At 37.2% G+C, this 19608-nt stretch overlaps 4 protein-coding genes, 1 non-coding gene and 1 pseudogene across 10 annotated transcripts; 3 read left to right on the top strand and 3 right to left on the bottom strand.

The window, feature by feature from the left end:
* Positions 1-598: 598 nt before the first annotated feature.
* On the top strand, positions 599-1924 carry LOC119981678 (protein NTM1-like 9). The gene is made up of 5 exons (XM_038824769.1): positions 599-665; positions 758-925; positions 1031-1290; positions 1358-1456; positions 1537-1924. The coding sequence occupies exons 2-5, from the start codon at positions 772-774 to the stop codon at positions 1684-1686; spliced, it is 663 nt and encodes a 220-aa protein (XP_038680697.1). The 5' UTR covers positions 599-665; positions 758-771; the 3' UTR covers positions 1687-1924.
* Positions 1925-3230: 1306 nt separating this feature from the next.
* Positions 3231-5854, top strand: LOC119982338 (protein NTM1-like 9). 2 transcript variants are annotated; one of them, XM_038825659.1, is made up of 7 exons: positions 3231-3385; positions 3484-3667; positions 3773-4047; positions 4159-4305; positions 4402-4923; positions 5007-5153; positions 5325-5854. In XM_038825659.1, exons 2-7 carry the CDS (start codon positions 3493-3495, stop codon positions 5607-5609), a joined length of 1551 nt encoding a protein of 516 aa, XP_038681587.1. In that variant the 5' UTR covers positions 3231-3385; positions 3484-3492; the 3' UTR covers positions 5610-5854. The 2 variants fall into 2 exon arrangements, with proteins under 2 accessions (XP_038681587.1, XP_038681588.1); XM_038825660.1 differs by having other exon boundaries at positions 4159-4296; positions 5325-5830.
* Positions 5855-6882: 1028 nt separating this feature from the next.
* On the top strand, positions 6883-10618 carry LOC119982337. Of its 5 annotated transcripts, none has more exons than XM_038825656.1 (7): positions 6883-7170; positions 7257-7522; positions 7775-8077; positions 8188-8574; positions 8626-8697; positions 9087-9558; positions 9637-10618. In XM_038825656.1, the coding sequence occupies exons 1-7, from the start codon at positions 7017-7019 to the stop codon at positions 10386-10388; spliced, it is 2406 nt and encodes an 801-aa protein (XP_038681584.1). In that variant the 5' UTR covers positions 6883-7016; the 3' UTR covers positions 10389-10618. The 5 variants fall into 5 exon arrangements, with proteins under 5 accessions (XP_038681584.1, XP_038681585.1, XP_038681586.1 ...); XM_038825657.1 differs by having other exon boundaries at positions 8188-8580; positions 8632-8697; XM_038825658.1 differs by having other exon boundaries at positions 8188-8585; positions 8637-8697.
* A 54-nt stretch (positions 10619-10672) lies between these two features.
* TRNAM-CAU lies at positions 10673-10756 on the bottom strand. The gene is given in 2 exon segments: positions 10673-10708; positions 10719-10756. It is a non-coding gene; the product is annotated as a tRNA-Met (tRNA).
* Positions 10757-11055: 299 nt separating this feature from the next.
* LOC119981954 lies at positions 11056-13868 on the bottom strand (annotated as a pseudogene).
* A 3016-nt stretch (positions 13869-16884) lies between these two features.
* Positions 16885-18712, bottom strand: LOC119982312 (B3 domain-containing transcription factor NGA1-like). The gene is made up of 2 exons (XM_038825614.1): positions 18442-18712; positions 16885-18339 (listed from the first exon to the last, which is right to left on the bottom strand). Exon 2 carries the CDS (start codon positions 17930-17932, stop codon positions 17102-17104), a length of 831 nt encoding a protein of 276 aa, XP_038681542.1. The 5' UTR covers positions 17933-18339; positions 18442-18712; the 3' UTR covers positions 16885-17101.
* Positions 18713-19608: the final 896 nt, after the last annotated feature.

The raw sequence follows: 19608 nt of genomic DNA, 5'->3' as shown, positions 1-19608 counted from the left end.
AGGGGATTTTATATATATTTTCACATTATACAAGTTTGTCTTTCGAAGGGTCTAAAATCGAACTGTCATATGTTTGTGCACATAAAAATTTTTCGCCGGATGATCGGATAAGTTGGACCAAAACTTAACACGTGACCACAAAAACGTTACACTCTCGAGTGGGAAGCATAACTAAAAAATAACAAGCCAATAGAGAGATTAAAAAAAAGGTCAAGTGATGGCTGTATGTGGGGGCTAGTCACCCTTTTAGAGCAAGTTCTCACAATAGAATGTTCTAGATTCAATATAATTAATTTTCTCATTAATTTATTTCGTACTCTTTTTCAATTTTCTCTTTAACTATACAATTCTCCCTGCTTCATGATTTAATTGTTCATTGATTAATATTACGAAAAAAAAGGGTCTTTTCTCATTTGCTTGATTGTTCTTATTTATTCATCATGGTGGTCTAAGGTTACAAAACTTATCAGTCAAGTGTATCTAAAAAATAAATAGATAAAACTTGGACTTGCAATGGAAGCTGATATGCCAAGATTTTGAACAACACTCACTACCACTGCCTGTATATATATACTAGGATTACTAGTATCCTCTCACTCACAACATTTACCTCATCCTCTACTTCTTAGATATATTATACTCTGTTCCATCTCTGTTTTTTTCAGGTAAGTTTTGCTTTGTTTGTTCTGTTTCTGTTCTGTTTTCTTGTTACTCTTTTGGTGATTTTGTTCTTCATCTTCTTTTCCTTGTATGGAAGACTCTAAGAGCACAATGGATTTTGAACAAGGACCGGGTTTTCGATTCCATCCCACCGATGAAGAACTCATCAATCATTATCTGAATCTGAAGAAACTTGGTTTGGATGACAAAGTCTCGGCTATTGGAGAGCTGGATATTTGCAACTTCGAGCCTGGGCAGTTACCCCGTACGTATCAAACGACGAACGTTCCATTACATTTACATTACTTAACATAGCCTTGATGTTCATGTTGAAGGTGTGAACCTTTGAATTGAATTTGTGTTATTGTAGAGATGGCTGCTACCCAAACAAACAATTACACATGGTACTTCTTTTCGCGTCCGGATTACAAGTACAAAAACAGCAAACGAGCGAACAGGAGAACCGATGGTGGGTACTGGAAAGGTACGGGCAAGGATCGCAGAATCATGGATGGAAACAACAATGAGATTGGCACCAAGAAAACTTTGGTTTTCTATGAAGGTCATGTACCTAATGGAGTGAAGACTAATTGGGTTATTCATGAGTTCCATTCCAACAACATCAACCAGGTATTGCATCACACCTACTTATTGATTCTTGGATCATCAGATGATTAAAGTAATAAACTTGGTGCAGAGGGATTTCGTTCTCAGTCGTTTGAAGCTAAAACCGGACGGTAGCACTGATGATCCAATATATGAAGAAAGCCAGCCAAGCCAGAATGCAAATCAACAGGTTAGAAACACATTCCTCCTTTATAACTTGTATTTGTAATTTAAAGTTACTGTAAGGCTAATGACTGCTTGTTTATGTAGATGGAACCTCAAGTTCAGGAGGATTTGGGCTATTTTCCAACCGCCTTCCATGATCTGGATTTCGGCTACGCATCTGCACAACAGTTGGAGATGTATATGTGGCAGGAAGGACCCTCCTATGGAAGCTCTACATATTCGAATGGTTATTGATACAATATGCATATAACTATATTGTTTAAGTTTTCTTAGGAGTGTATGTGTTTGAACTAAAATGTACTGGTGTGTTAGGGTTTTAATGTTGAAATATAAACTATAAATGTTGAATGAAAGGTAATGAAGTTTGTTTGTACTAAGTTTAATGTTGAAATATCTGGTGTACCATACTACCAGTTATAGCGTTCATGGTAAACTATTAGTAGCCAAGTGTGGAGCAGATAACTGTTGAAAATATCTAAGTAGTAAGCCATCTTAAGATGAGTGCCTCTTTTTTCTCAAAGTCCATGCTTGACTAGAATATCTAAATTAGGGAATGGTTAGACCCTTGATTAGTGAAATGGTTGGACCCTTGATTCTAAAAAAGAAAAAAAAAAGAGTGGGGAGCATAACAAACCTCTGCAACAGAAAGGCTAAAGGTGAGTTTTCTTTTTCATTGTTTCTTTCTGAATTTCATGGTTGACTAGAATGTCTAGTTTACTGCATAATTAGATCGAAGATATGACAACGCAAGTGGGGTCTTTCTCTGAGCATAGCAGAATTTGTACCAAAAAAACAATTATTTGGGTGATAATCTAGTGGTAATTTTTTTTAAGGCAAAACCGTATAAACTTGGAAGGTTTTGAGATCGATTCCAACGAAGAATAATACATTTCTGGTCATGTTTTGAGTTTTCACCATATTTATTCTATCGTCATGTAAGAAATTTTTGTACGCATTGACGTGATGGAGCTAGGGGCACGGTTGGACCACCCATGGAACATTCTAGAACGTATTGCAAATTCACTTTTCACCATTTCATGTTGTTTTCTTCTTAACGTTTTGTACAACAAATTGAAAGCCACGTTAAAGAGATTAGTTGAATCTCCACAGTATAAGGGCACTTGCAAGTATTAATGTCCCCAACAAAATTAATTATGGATCACATATCTATTATACAAAAAGTCAAGTCAAACACGTATTCTAATACAATCACATCAGTAAAACACATCTTTCAATACAACCACATCAACAAAACACAAATTTCTATGTACTTTCTCTTCCCATCTAACATGGAGGCCAACAACATTTTATTCATCCATATTATCCATAACAAAACTACACCAAAACACAAAATACCAATACAGTAAAACACTTCTTTCAATACAACCACATAAGCAAAACACGTTTTACAATACAACGACATCAATAAAAGAAACATCTTTGTTGATCCAATAACACTTTACCATTATAAGTACCCTAATAATCAAGAGAAACCAATGAGTTTTGGGCTACACTTGAGAGGAGTTCTTTTTTTATTCAAACTCTCCGGATCCTCCCTCCACAACTACCACGAACCCTCCTCTAGTGAGTAGTGACAATAATAACGTTCAAAATTTCCACAGTTGAACACGAAAAAGGCAGTTCTAATTGACAGTGATATGCAAGTTCTTACGCGGCTATACACATATATGAAACGAACCCACACGGTTTCCGTCGTGGAACCCACTCACAGTGGGTTTTTTAGTAACTTCTTCACTGCCCTTTCCAAGAATGTTCAAGACTGCTGCTTTGATAAGGTGTTTTCAGATCAAAATTAATATCAACACAAAGACTTTGATCAACGAGAGAACTTTTAAGGTCAAGAACAGAGTCTCCCCTGTTTCGGAAATTAGTCCTGTTTTAGGAAGAGGAATGAAATAGAACTTCTTTTCAAGTGAGTGTAATTCTTCTTTCTTCTGTGTTTTCTTTCTTCTGGGTGTTCTTTTTATGATATCAATGAGTTACATGGATTGTTTTTTTTGTTTATCTTAGAAAGAAAAGATGATGAGAGCGATAGATTTGGCATCAGTAGGTGTGGTTGGATTCAGATTCCATCCGACCGATGAAGAACTTGTCGATCACTATATGAAGCTAAAAATGCTTGGACGTGATGACGAGGTCTCAGAAATTATTCCTGAGATTGATATTTGCAAATTCGAGCCGTGGGAATTACCCGGTAAGTAGAAAGTTATGATCAGATGAGTTTTACTTATCCCATCAGTTAATCAGTTTTTGATCATCAGGAAGGTTTTGGAAACTGTAATTCCATTTGTGGCTTTAGGGTTGTCACAGATTAACACGGAAAATGATACATTGTGGTATTTCTTTTGTCGCCCTGATTATAAGTATACGAATAGCAAACGATTCAACAGAACAACAAAAGAGGGATTCTGGAAAGTAACCGGAAAAGACCGTATGATCAAAGGAGGAAGAATGAAAAAAGTTATTGGTATCAAGAAAACTTTAGTTTTCCATGAAAATAGTAACAATCCCAAAGACAAAGCCATCAAAACTAGTTGGGTGATTCATGAATATCATTCAAAAGTCAAATACCAGGTATGTGCTGCTGATCATTTCATCCTTTCCTGCTGAAACTTGTTTCAGCATTTGATGTTTATATTGATAATATTGGACTATACCCATAATTTTGTGTGATTCAATTCGTAGAGGGAGATTGTACTATGTCGCTTGAAGTATAAACATGACGACAAAACTGATATTTCAAGCAGCGAGGAAGGCGAGCCGAGTCAGCAGCATTTAGTTTATGATCTTGAAAATGGAGCAGACGACGATATAATGGGCGAGGTAAATAGGGTGCGTGGTTGATTCAGTTTCTGATATTTTCTTTTCCATAGAAAAAAATAAGAAGCATTTTGCAAGGTCTGATGCTTACTCCTGTAATTTACACAGGCAGATGGTTCACGCCTGGATGAAATAATGGCTCAATTTCAATCACTTATTGACCCCAATCAGAATTCCTATACATTTAGTGATGAGTTGCTGAGGAGTATGATTGACACTCCTGAGCCGGAAAGGCCTCAAATGTTTGTGAATTCATTTTCTCTGGACCAGGATGCATACTCCCATGAAGGAGCTAGTTTGGCTGCAATATTTCGTGACTATAGCCCATCAGAGTCGTCAAGTAGAGTGCGCATTCGCGAACGCTCACCCAGATTTGCAGATTATGAGGAGGACAATTATATGTTTGAAGCTCAAGGAGGTTTACCTTCTGATACACTAACCAGCAATTCACACAGATTTGCAGATTATGAGGAGGCCAATTATATGTTTGAACCTCAAGGAGGTTTACCTTCTGATACACTAACCAGCAATTCCCAAAATCGATCCCAAGCCGTCATAGCTCACGAACCTTATAGGGTATTTCAGGCTGATTTTGGTGATTCAGTATCCAAAGTAACATCCAGGATCATGGTGAGAACAAAATGCTGCAGCTATTTTAGAATGTGGAAATATTTTGAAGTTTGATTTTTTTAACACATGATCTGTGATTGCAGCATCGTCATAAACAAGGAGGAGGTTCTTCTACATCACACAATGAACCAGAATCCAGAAACTATGAAGAAGTTGAACCTCCTGTACCTGTGAGATTTCAGGGTAGATGTGAGATGTATTCCCCACCCAAAGCAGCATCCAAAAACAAGGTGAGATATTACATGTACTTGTGACGCGCTAGTTCAATACGTACCAACGGTACCAAGTGTTTGTCGAAATGTCTCAGAGAGCAACATCATAATGAGGCTGTGCTTGTGAAAACTGTGAGACTGATGGGTCTTCAATGAGTAATGGGAATAACACATTATCTCTGTTTGCAGGCCAAAGAAGCTGAAGGACAAGGAGATACCGACGACCTGAAAGGAAGCATGGTGGTGGAGTCTAATAAGTCCTCTAAAATGGCTGAAAGCAGCAGCAGGAGTTCGAAATCTAAGTCACCATCGCCACAGGCACCAGGTCGTCATGGAAAGAATTGGTTCATTGTCATGGAGTCATCTCCTCTGAACCTTATAGAAGAGCCACCACCATCAGTATATATAGCCAAAGTGGTTTTGGGGATATTTTTATTTGTAGTTTTTCTGAGGGAGCTGATGGTTCTTCACTGAGTAATGAGACTTCTAATATTAATAGCTATGCGAGTCTCTGTGTGACTGTGTGTGTGACTGTGTGTATAACTGTGTGTGTGTGTGTGTATCTCTATATATATATCCATCCAGCATGTCTGGAATGCTGTCCACTTGATGGATAGTGATAATCATCTTCGTATTTGTCCTTACACTTGTAAATGTTTCTCATTGGAATTTATATACTTGTTATATTTACACAATGCCCTTGGAGATGTTAAGTAAAATCAGGACAAAACACTCTTGGCTAGGATCGTTAGGGTCCGGGGGTCTGCAGCAGACCATCTATTTGCAGAGCTTGCAGTAAACCTATTTAAGGTTTCAATAAATTTTAATTAATTATATAAAAATAGTAAATATAAAGTACAGTAAAAACAAATTATTTAACATAAATTAAAAATACTTGACATGTGACAATTTTAATCCTAATCAGCAAAATGCCTCTTTCATGCGTGTCCTTTACACTTGATTTTTTTGCTTTCTGCTCAAATTCCTCTCCTTTCTGCTCATGCTTTTTGCTTTCAGCCCTTCCAATTCCAACATTGTCGAAGCTCATACAAGGAACGATCTCTTTTGATAAGGAAAACGAAAGTAAATCTAATGAGACCACCAAAGCAGAACACATCGGAGTCTCCCGTAAATCTTCCAGATCCGATATTTAGATCACTGAATCTATCAACAACGGATCGGATCCTTGCCGCACGTTGATTTACACACCATAATCAAATGCTGAGCCTCATCGCCAAGCAACGTATTTTCTCTCTGCTCAAGAAATTACTCTACATAATGGCAAAAATCCTCCATCAACGAGTACCTGCTTTCTCCCGCCGCCATGGACGGGCTCAAGTTGAGTACATAACTTGAAACCTTACTCAGTTAGCCGGGACAACCGTGTTTCCTTAGCCCTAAAGAAGGCCCAAGTCAGAGCGAAGTCCTGAAGAAGACTGTATCGTACTCATATGTCTCCGTCGGTCCGAAAGGAAGGAGAGAGAGACAGCGATTATTTTTAAAATTAAAACTCTTATTTTGTCCAATACGATGATGACGTGGTGCCATTTTCTCGCTACAGTGAACTGCCACGTGTTGTTTCTCTACTCGTTGTTGACACTATTAAAAACTTCTCAGCGAAGCGAGGAAAAGTCTTCGTACGCGTCTTAATAACTTCTCAGCGAAGTGAGGAACAGGGTTCACACGTGCCTAAATAACTTCTCAGCGAAGTCTCAACTAAAGGAAATAAGGAATAAATAGTACTAATACAGGGTTGTTTCTGCTTACAGTCTTCGTCTACCTCGCTCTGCCTTAGTTGCTGTAAGGACTAATAAGAAGCACTTGCTACACTTGCTCGAGCTGCTTTGCTTCGTAGCTGCAACTGTGTAACAGCAAAGAAACATGAAAATGAATGACATAGTGGGATACAGGTTTAATCCAACTGACATAGAAATCATAGACCATTATCTGAGACTGAAGCTGCTCGGCGATGTTCATCGAGTGCGGGCAATAAGCGAGGTCAATGTTTTCAAGCACGAGCCATGGGATTTAAGCGGTAAAAACCCCAATTACTGTTTTTCTTTCTCTCTATTCGAAAATGTTGGTGCTTTCGTAATTGTAAGTGATTGTTTTGTGTTGAAGGGCTTTCTGCAATCCAGTCAGATTCGATGTGGCATTTCTTCTGTCGGAAGGATTTCAAGTACGCGAGTGGTGAAAGAGTGAACAGGACAACAGATGCTGGATACTGGAAAAAAACTGGTAATGATCGGAAAATAAGGAAAGGGATTACTAAACAAGTGATCGGTGCCAAGAAGAATTTGGTTTTCTACACGGGCCGTAGTCCTAATGGGAAGAAAACCAACTGGGTAATGCACGAGTTTCATCCCACTTTTGTCCCTTCCGGCGAGGTACTGTCTCCAAATTCTCTCCATAGTTTAAGATATTTGGTTGCATGTTTGACATTCCCTAATTTGGTATTGCTATATTTTATATGAATTATTGCTGTTGAATTGTTCGGAAATCGGAATATAATGCGTATACTCAAAGATGATGTTTGTTTACTTAATCACTAGCTAATGTTTGATATGGTCACTGACATATGGGGAATATTGCAATTAGAACTCATGATATATTGTGATTTTTACTCTTATTCTGCGTAGAGGACGTTTGTTCTTTGTCGCTTAGAGAAAAAAGAAGGTGAGGAGAATGATGGTACACCCGGTGTTGGACACGAACCAAGTAGCGATGCCCCTGCTGGAAGCAGAGATCATGTTGGGGATAATACGGTTGCTGCTCCAGAGGTGATAGGGAACACTTCTTTGCAGACTCTTGTGACTGAAAATGGAGAATGTGTTGTGGACGACACAGTTTTTAGTCCAGAGGTGATAAGGAATGCTTCTCAGCGGACACTTCCTACTGAAAATGGAAATTGTGTTTTGGAGAACAAAGTTTCTTCTCCAGAGGTGATAAAAAAGATTCATTGGCTGACACTTTTAAATTTCAACATTTCTTCACTATGAGAGGTGGATTGAGAGCCATACTTATTTTTTCAGTTTTGTGATTCTATATGCAGGGGAATAATTCAATAGAAATGGCTATCAAATATTTGGCTTCCGTACCACTGGAGCTACTGGATACCATTCTCCCCCCTGCATCTGAATTTCAGGTGCAGCAGGAGGCCGTGGCAGCCAACAACATTCAAGCTGAAAATTGCTTTGCTAATAACCGTGAAGGAGCTCTTTTTAATTCTTTTGTTAACATTGAAGCTGATGATGATAGCGACTTATTTCTTCGTGGTCTTGAATATGTCAACCATGGAGAAATAGAAACTCAAGTAGACCCATTCGTTACGGGCGATGACAGCATCATTGATCATAGAACAAATGGTGCATTGAGTGGTGGTGGTCGCAGCATTGATCAGAGTACAAAGCCATTCAGTTCAATTGGCGATGGTTATCGGAGCATTGATCAGAGAACAGAGCCATTCACTTCATGTAGAGGTGGTTTTCGCAGCATTGATCAGAGAACAAACCCATCCGATGAATTTAGGGGCGATTGGTGCATGATTGATCAGAGAACACAGGTAAACAGAATAACCCTCTGCTAGCGAATAAAAATAAAGTTCAATTCAAAATAAGTGCTGCAATTTGACATTTAGAATGAATGTTCTTTGGTTAAAATGTTCAGTTCAATTGAACTTTCTTAGAATGAACCATAATTGTAGAAAAATGTCAATGGGAGTATTGTAATGATACAAGGGAAAGGACGGTCCATCGTTATTACACTTCCCCTCAAAACAGTACAATGCTTCCATTGAAATTCATACAATGAACAACTCTGCTTTCTCCTGCAGAAGTTCAGGTGATAAATTTATGCTTTAGAATGTGTATAACCCATACAAACTTTGTAGTAACATGACTAGGTCCGAAGCTCTCATGTTACTGTATTTCTTGTTTGCGTGCATTTTTACAGGATTCCCCAGTGACTGAAATAATTGACCAGCATAGGAGCAGAGCGAGTGTTTCTACTTATGAAAAACCACTAGCTCCTCCGCTATGTTCTACTTCGTTGCCCATTAGGTTACCGGGTTGTACGGTTTTCTCGGATGAAATTCTAGAAATTAAAGCTCTTACAATATGTGAAAGTTCTGATGGCTCCCAAGATAGCCCAAAATCTCTCTCAGATGCTGCAGCTTCACCAGCCACAGAAAAAAGTGTCCCAAGGGAACTGAAATCTTCACGTGACAGTGACATCAATGTTTTTCCACTGGTTGAAAATTCCAATGACTCTCAACATAGCGCAATATCTCGCGTCAGTGCTACAGCTTCACAAGCTGCAAAGGGAAGTGTCCATATGCAACAAAAATCATATGCAATACCTCGCTTTGTTGCGGCATCTTCACCAGCTACCAAGAAAGGTGACAAGATGGGAGGAAAATCTTCTAGTAGGATCATCGCCCTTCTGCTTTGTTGAAATTTCTTATGATTCTTCATATAGCCCAACAATCTCTTTCTTGCTGCAGGTTCACCAGCTACTGAGAAAAGAGTTGATACGGAACAAAGCTATTCCCGCAGGATCAATGATCTTCCGCTGGTCAAAAGTTGTTCTTATGACTCTCTAGATAGCTCAAGATCGCTCTTTGTCGCCGCAGCTTCACCAGCTACTAAGAAAAGAGTGAGTGTGGTACAAAAATCTTCTCATGGGATCAATGTTCTTCCAATGATCAAAAGTGCCGATGGCTCTGGAGGGAGCCAAAGAACTTTTGTTGCTGCCGCATCTTCTCCAGCTAAGAAGAGTGTGTATATGCAACAAAAATCTTCACCCAAATCAACGTCCAAATATACTAAAAAAGGATCAACGACAGCTTCACCAGCTAGGAAAAGTGTGTATACGCAACGGAAATCTTCATCGAGAACATGGTCCGAAGATACTACAGAAGGATCAAGCAGCAGCAGCAGTGACTCAATGATCTCTTTACTGAGAGAACTTAAAGGGAAGAGTGTGTATATGCAACAAAAATCTTCACCCAAATCAACGTCAAAAGATAATACTAAAAAAGGATCAACGACAGCTTCACCAGCTAAGAAAAGTCTCTATACACAACGGAAATCTTCATTAGAAACATGGTCCCAAGATACCACAAAAGAAGCGAAAGAATCAAGCAGTGACGGTGATGAAACATGGTCCGAAGATGCTACAGAAGAATCAAGCAGCAGTAGCAGTGACTCAATGACCTCAATACTGAGAGGACTTGAAGGGGTGAAGTTAGCTTGACATTCTTTTTGCTCTGGGGGACCAAAAAAACAGAAGTGCAGAATTATCACCTTGGAAATGAATTCTGTTCTGACATGGAATTAAGCAGAAAAACTTGAAAGTGGTTTGAGAAGTCTAGATGATTAGTGAAACTGGCAATGATGTTTTATTTTCCTGTACAGACCTCTATTTTGTAATTATTGGCTTGTTTCTTATATGCTTGTATGCTATGCAAGTGTGGTTTCGAACTACGCAGAATTTTAGGATTGTACTAAAAAATGTTTCTTTTAAAAATCAAAAAATTATGGGGTGAGAGAGGCTCGAACTCTCGACCTCAGGATCACTCTTTGCTATGAGACCTACGCGCTAGCCAACTGCGCCACCACCCCTTGATGATAAAATGTTGAGAGCGTAAAGTTTTCTAGTTCGACTGGAAACTCACACGGAAATTCAAGTTTTGTTGTCTTGTGCAAGCTTCTGAAATCTGAGAAAATAAAAAAAAAACGCCATGAATTGTTTTCAAGGTAGCCATATCAATAATGAGGAAGAGCTATGCTAAATGATTAAATCCCCCAATCCATCGAGGATAGTCATTGATTATAAACACACATGTAGAGCCTCTTTAAAATTCGACAATTCACATGAATTTGAGGATAAAATGATAGCTATAAATTGGGGGCGCCAAGCATTTTCCTGATGAGGAATTCATACTCTTGAAATTTCAATGCAATAAAAGGTGAAATGTGTACCAGAAACTGGTACGAGAGGTATTAGACTCTGCAGTTAGTAAACCTATAAACTAAATATTTTACTTACGACAATGCTGTCAGGGGAAATGATAAATCAGTCAATTGAACAACAGACATGCTGATATAATGAGGGTGTTTTGCAATTGAACAAGTTTTAACGCTTTCAAAACCTAAATGTAAGCAGCTCTGGAGATACAAATTTTTACAGCATGTGCAGCAAAGCAGGCTGCGATACACCGATTCATGGCAGACTCTGTCATAACTGTTCCACAACATAGAAGAGAATTTTTTCAGGTCAGGAAACAATATTTAAAATTTACCATCACAATTTTGATCTATCATCAACAAGCTATAAAAAATTTCTGCGTAAGGTTCCTGAATAATAAGAGGAACTTTGCAGATGTTTGCTGAAACAAAATATTTTCATTTCCGATCCTTTATTCAAAGGCTCGTACAAACTTCTCAAGTAGATTTAACTAGAACTTGATAAGTTACAAGACAAGGATGGCTGATTTAGACAAGTCACGGATATTAATCAACAAGTTTACTCTTTCAAGAAAAAGAAAAGGTCTTGTTATCGAACCTTTCAACGCCATGGAGTTGGATGATAACGCATATAAATCAATAATGTAAACCACAGATTATGGAAACTCCCAGACCTGTAAATGTACATGACAGTTAGTACATACTCAACTAACTCAAGAAAGCCTATCACAAACTAGTTCAGGACAGCTAGAATTGTTTTGTGCTCACCATGAAAATATGACATATCTACATTAAATATATGGAACAAGAAGAGCATAGCAGCTAAAAGTAGAAAGACAGCAATTTATTTTCCAGTAAGCAGCATGAAGAAAGCATACCATCATGGATAAAAGAAAAACCTTGAAGTCACTTGAGACGAGGAGGGCAAGCAAAACATCTTTGCACCTGCAAGATTTTGAATTTGAGGAACAAATGGTGAAGAAGGATCCACATAGCTGCTTCCAACCAATTTTTCTTAGGGTTTAGTGTTGCCAACCCCCAGTTGGTTGGAATTCAGGTTCTGATGATAATAGCATGGTGAGATAACCAAACTCTTGCTTTTTTCCAACCTAGGAAGTATCTGAAAGTAGCAAACAGCATAAAGAGATGAAAATATTTAACTGGAAACTATGACAAATGTAGTTAATAACGTTCAAGTAGCAACAAAAAATACAAGATGAAACATCAAGTTTCCAACAATAACATCCATCAACACCTAAAATTCCATTTCTCACAGGTTAGCTTAACATAAAATAAAATTCATCAACATTTAACTGCCACAATTAATCTGCAGGCCAATCAGATCTGCTTACCCTTTGACACGTCCATACTAATGACGAAAAGCTAATGGACGATCCCCGTTCCTCACCGCTTCTCCTCAAAAGCAGGCTTCTATCTTTGAATTGTTAAGGGAACTCCATAAACTTGATGCAATCCGTTAGATAAATAATGAAGAGCCTCTAACTTGTAAACAAGAATAGCATCCAAAATCCAAACAATGGATACAAGCATCCAAAAGCAGAAAACCAACAGATAACTTCCACAATAAGCCCTGCAAAGTTGTTAAAATGCCAATTCAAAGTTAGCCTCAGCTAACTATGTCCCTCTTAACCCAAATAGCAAAATAGGGGAAATAAAAAATAAATTAGAATCACATATTAAGAGCAACTGTTGTAGGACCCCAATAAGAAAGGAGATCACTGAAAAAGCATTGAAGGCGCATACTCTAATGTCACCTAATATGGAAAAATCCGTTTGAAGAATGCTAAGATTCCAACATTCAGAAACATCGTATGGATAAGTAAGAAAAGTTCAGAGCAATTTGTAACATTTACAGGAACTGTAACTAGTACTGCAGAATTGATATTTTTAAGAGAAATATTAAAAAAAAAAAAAAAAAAAAAAAGGAAATGAAAATCATGAGTGAGTTGTGGGTAGTTCAATGTTGACAATTTCTGGTCTGAGCACATTATACAGTAGATGCCTATAAGCTTTTGGCTTCTGGAGAATCAAATCAATTGCAACAATCTGCATCAATTTACAATAATTAATCATCAACAGTAATATCAAAACGAAAATCAAAGCTTTGAAATTTCATCCAGTCAAAGGGGGTTTTTACCATGATTTCACATTCAATGTATTCATCGGCAACAGCCTTGCAATTCCCCTTTCAAGAAAGAAAACAAATAGACTAGATCAAACACCAAGAAAATGAAACAAAGAGTGAAATAAAAATGGGTCTTACACATTTCATGAGACGAATGTTTCCCGGAGAGTACTGCACGTACAGTGTTTGAATCCCAAATCCACACTGCACGCATCTGTACTCCATATTCTCTCTTTCAAAACACAATTGCTTTTTAGAGTGAGAAGGAACTAGAACACCGAAACAGACACCAACTACGATGAGAACTCAATTGTAATGGAGACATCTGCGCGTCGAACGCCGGACATTCTTCATTCTTTCGCCTTCATCCTCTCCGACTCTCTCTCACCGATCCAAAATGCTTCGCGAGTTATCGTGGTGGGCCTGTGGTTGCACGGACTTTGGGCATAGAGTTCCTACCTGAGCTGAGCCCAATTTGGTAAGGCCCATTTGTTTCATCGCCCAATTCGGCCCAAACAGCTCTTCTTCTTATATTTTTTTTTAAATATTCCAGTTGATCACTTTTTTTTTGTAACACCCTTAATTTTGTTATTATTTCATCAAGTTATCTAAAAATTACTATATTAATTGAAGAAAATAATATTATGATTATAGCATAATATAAGTAAAATTAAGATCAAGAGCTCAATTCTTCCAATCCCCCCACTTACCCATAAAATAAAAATTAGGGCATGAAATAAAGGCAATAATCAGCCTTTCACATATAGAACTGTTTAGTAATTCTCTCTAAGCACTATACATTACTTTCATCTGTAGAAAGTATATATATATATATATATATGCTTATAAAAAAATACTTTATATACAGTAAACCCTAACCTATACTGATATACAAACCACAATATGCCAATTTTTAGGGATGTGTCTTTGGTGAAGGGAATGTACGTAGTAGCAGATAGCCTAGCAAATTTGGTGTATTTAGGATGACTGCATGGTTTTAAAACGACTTCATTTTGGGATGAAGTACTTTGACAAAAATTTAATGAAATCTTCTTCCAATTCTCTTCAAATCTCTCCTCTTAATGTTTTCTATAAATAATCCAAATAAAGGAAAATTGAAAGAAAATTCACTTCCCCTTCTCTTTTCTTCTCAAATCGCTCAATCTAAACACACTCTAACTATATGTCTAACGTGAATACTAAAGAGACTGACTCACCCATCCATCCAATATTTGGTTTCCTTATCAAAACCTAACCCTACAATAGTCAATAGGTAGATGCATGTATCCCACACCCAATCCTTTTTTCATAGGGTGAGGACTTGGATATATACTATATATCATCCATCACAACAAGCTTATAATAAGGCAACACAGAAAATCTTGTCAATGAAACTAACATCAATCCCTCCCTCCCTCCCTCATGATAATATATATTGAAAACCATGCTATAAAGTTCCCTCCCCTGACTTAAGTCCACTTTTTATAAAACTTAATTAATGATTGAGATCAACATTAATTAGACTAGAGACTTCAAAATTTCTAATGCATTATGCATAGATGCAATTCTTGTATATATAACTAATAACATTTACATTTCTAAACAATTATATATAACTAATTAATAAAATGTCTGAACTAGCACTAAATGGATAATGCATATATAGATGCATGTCAAGCTCGTGTAGGCATAATTAAGCATTAAATTAGTGATGGAATAGCATGGTATTTCACTTCTACATGAATGCATGATCCTTAATTCATCTCAAATCAAGAGCTACCATGTTCCAAAGATTTCTTTTATGGAAAAAAAAATTAGTGGTGGACAAATTTCTATTTTTTTAAGCATGAATACTACCATAGCTAAACACCTTAAGTATAAATCTAAAAAAATTAATTAAATCTTTAGAACTTGAACCATGACAAGATTTAATTCCCTCTCTCGTGCTAATAATAATAATTTTTTTTTAAAAAAAATCAATCATGGCTTATCAAACAAAAATGTCATCAACCGGCAGTAAAATATTCTTCATATGTATTAACAAGTTGTTCATGCTTAATCTTGATTAATGTCACTATGTATGAAGTTTAATCTCTTTGTCTAAAGCCAAATTGTCCAACTTAATTGATGGTGCATTCTTTAATTTATGGCCATGCATACGAGCTTGGTCAAATATTCATGTTTTCCTTGAAGCTTATATTATATGTGTGCCAAGGATGAATATATACCTAGCACATAGATTATATATATACACTACTAATTATTTAGTAGTGGCTATGATTAGTAACGGCATAATCATTAATGTAAGTCTAAAACCTACATATTGAAATCCTGCTCAACCATCGTGAACCCTCCTCAACTATATATCATGAACCCTCCTGCATCTTATCTGAACGGTTTTTTGCAAGTATTAGACAAATTTAGGGAGAACAAGAAGGCTTGACTAATTTAAGGAATATATATGTACACTCTCATCTATATTTAGGGAACTCAAAAGGTCCAAAATTAACACAAACAAAACGTCTATGCGACTTGCCTATATATTTGGACTAGCCACCTGACTCAACTCTTCCTAGGTTGTTATTCCATTCTGATGCAGATTTAATAATAATTTCATGCATGTAATATAATTACCAAATTAAATCTGCTGATCTGGCAGAAATGGAACTCAATTTTTCCCTATTCCAACTATATTTATTTATAATAAATTTACTTTTTACTTTTTATCCTCTCTCCTTTATCATCAGATTTAGAATAGACAATATACATATATTTATACATACATACATATATATATGTGTGTGTGTGTGTAAATCTAATTTTCATTTCCATCATGATCAATCCAACTAAAGATTCAAATCATGTCACACACAAAATATATAGTAGTTCACACAGAATTAATTAACCATAAAACAACACAAATTCTTACATCTACACATGATAATAACATTAAACAAAGCATTTATTTGAGCAGTTCCAAGGGCATGCCTTTTTGATGCAGTAATCGAGACACAACAATGTTAGCTAGCTGCTCACAAGCTGTATGTTCATTTCAATTCCCTAAGAAAGTAAGAATGATGTGTATATATAACTATATATATATATATATATATATTACTTAACAAGAAAAATTCATGTTATTTAAATAAATATATATACATGTATGTGTACCTTTTACAGTCGTAGTAGCTAGCTATTGCTGCAACTTTCTGCGCTAGCTTCACCCCTGCGAGTCTGCTTAACTAGGCGGCAGCAAGAACATCAACCAAACAAGGAAAATTGAAACCAAGAATTAAAGAAAAAGAATAAACAAAACTTATGAACCTGAACCAGCCACCGATTGTCGTGCTTTATACCATACAATTACTGACATTAGAGACAAAAAAGAGAGAAGAGTACGTACCAGGCAGTAGTGATCACTGATCATCAATAACTGTACAGAGGAACAACAATGCTAATAACCCAAATTACAGTTGGAGAACCCCCAGGTCCTATTAAAGGAAAACAAGATATATATATGCTAGTATGTATACATTTTTGGTAACCAAGAACCCTCGATTCAACATGACATTCGGACAGTTGAATAGGTGTAAAACTGCAAAAACAATTCGCACTACGTTGGCTACAGATAGCCATCTATCCCCATATATGCTAATATATACATTCATATAATGTGTTATACACAATTGAAAAGAGACTCAATTCCTTGTACGTAGTTACACTCTCTAATTCCAATGCATCTGATAATTATTAGTTATGCAATGGCTTCAAATCTGAACCCAAAAAAAAAAAAACAACAACAAAGCAAGACTTATCTTCCATGTCTTGTCTTCCAGGCCTCAATTCAGTACTGCTCATATATCAAAATCCGAGAAGGAAGAAGACTTCCCTTTCTTTGAAAACTCAATTTGCATTGCAGAAAACGGCGAATTCCTTAATTTTGAAGGAGGAGGAGGAGGAGGAGAAGAAGAACCGGCTGAAGCTAACTGAGGAGAGATTACTTCATCTTGTGCACTAGTACTACTACTGCAGTACTCCATGTTCACACCAAACAACCTAAGCCGCTTTACCGGCGCCGCGGTTTTGGTACCATGAACAACTGGAACTGAATTGATCACCATTTGTTGCTGTTGCTGAAGATTGTAATGATAAGGATACAAATTATAATTCATCGACCCGAATCGCGGTTGTGCTATTGAGTAGAGCCTCCCCCACCGCCCCTGATCCTGTGGAAACTGGAACTGAATCGGTGTCGATTCGAGGGGATTAGGCCTTCTCCTCCAGTCGATGTACAACCGATCCCTACCTGACTCGCCAACACCGCGTTGAAACGACACGACATCTCCAGCATCAAGCTTCTTCTCCTTCACAAACCTGCTCCATCCTTTGGTCATCACATAGCTCTGACTGCTGTTCCAATAAGAGTACCTGAATCGCCACGCCTTCCCGTTCCGATCCTCAAAGTTTAAAAGAAGGCCTTTCTCGGTTGATGAGGAGTTGAGTGGGAAGTACTTCTCCGCGTGTTGTTTTGGGATCACTAGCCGGTTCAGCTTCCCCACGTCGCTTGGAGTCACTACTTTGTCGAACATGTGTTCTTTCTCAATACACCCTCCTCCTCCTCCTCCAGCTCCTCCTTCTCCTGCTGATCTTCCGCTACTAGTACCGCCGCCTAGTGATAATTCCATAAGGTCTAGATTCTTGTTGCTGTGAAAATTGACAGGTGGTGTGTCTTGGTTTTTGTGCACTTGCTGTGACTGATCAAATGCCCCAAAGAGGGATAAGGTTTTGGGTGTAATTATTGGGAAAATTAGCAGAGAAGATGAGGATGTGGAAGAGAAAGAAAAAAAGGGTTTCTCGTGTTCGTCTTCTTTATCAAAGTTACACTCCTTTTGTTCTTCTTGCCTTGATCTTCTGTGAGTTCCAGAGATTCAGATCAAGGTAGTTCAGTTCTCCGAGACTAATTCAATTCAGTCTTGTGAAGCTGTGAAAGAAGCTCTTGCCAACCTCTGCGGAACATAGCATGTGTGCAGCGAGTAGGTTTTCTCTTTTTTCAACAAAGTTCATCATGATGACCACATTCTGCAGGATTGTGCTGGGGAAAACAAATCCAACCAGAACAAAGAAGAGAGAGTGAAAATGAAAAAGGTGGGTGGCTGATGACAAGGGTATATGTGTGGTAAAAAGAAAGACTAACCTTTAGAACTTGTAATGGAATATCTTGTTCAAGATTTGTGCGGACCCAGATGGAAAGAGAGGCAAAAATAAAAATGAAGATGAGCTATGAGTTATCCTCCCAATCCCCTAGCTAGCCTACAGTAATTTAATGATTAAGGCCGGTGCCCTTCTTCTTTGACCAAAACACACACACACACCCCACTCAAACCCTAATAATGTTGTACAAGCTCCATATAATTCAATAAGGACAAGACAATTTGGTCATGTTGTTGACCTAGTACCTGTAGAAAGAACCAGGCATATACAATATATAAATATATATATATATATATATATATATATAGAGAGAGAGAGAGAGAGATAGAGAGCTAGATAGTTAACGATCCCCCTTGAGAGACTGATGAGATTGAAAAGTAAAGATCGAGGAGGGTTTTATTATACTTTGGGAGATGGGGGGGCCATTTATTAATCTGGTTCAGGTCATGTGTCGTTTTCATATATGTTAGGCTCTCCTGACTATATAGTATTTAGACCCAGATGGCCAGTTGATCTCGCCAGTAATTTTTTTTGTCATATGCATTTCTTTTAATTGGTTTAGCGTCTCTTTGGAGAAGAGGTCAAGGTTTCGTATAATAATGATGTTATAAGATGTTTGCATAGTTTTCAAGAAACTCGGGATAATATAACTTTATGTAAAATATGCCTCTTACATGCTACAAATGTTTAATATAAAAATACTTTCACCTCGTTTTTTATTTTATACGGAGTGCTTAAATAAGAAGAGTAAACATGACAAATAACAAAAAAAACACCCTCACTCTCACTTGTACTAGTATTTCAGAGACTTGTTGGCTATTATATTTGGTGTCATGCCATTCATTTTAGATATTTTTAGGCAATATTATAGGCTCCATGATAGTTCTTATTTGTAATGTTATTATGTTATGATATAAGTGGATTTCATCTGATTAATTTGGACATTGGTTGGTGGATATTGATGAGTTTTACATGTACGTATCAAGTTATTTGTAATGATATTATACAAGGACGAGATTCGGTAATTTTTGATAGTTATATTCCCGTAGAAAAATATAATAAGAATCAAATAATTACTATTTTAGTTGGGGATAGTTCAGACATATTATTGTATATTTTTTACTATCATTTTGTTTAACAACAAACCAAA

The sequence above is a fragment of the Tripterygium wilfordii genome, chromosome 17 (assembly GCF_013401445.1).
Source record: "Tripterygium wilfordii isolate XIE 37 chromosome 17, ASM1340144v1, whole genome shotgun sequence".
Lineage (NCBI taxonomy): Eukaryota > Viridiplantae > Streptophyta > Magnoliopsida > Celastrales > Celastraceae > Tripterygium > Tripterygium wilfordii.
This window is presented reverse-complemented; position numbering and strand designations above follow the sequence as displayed.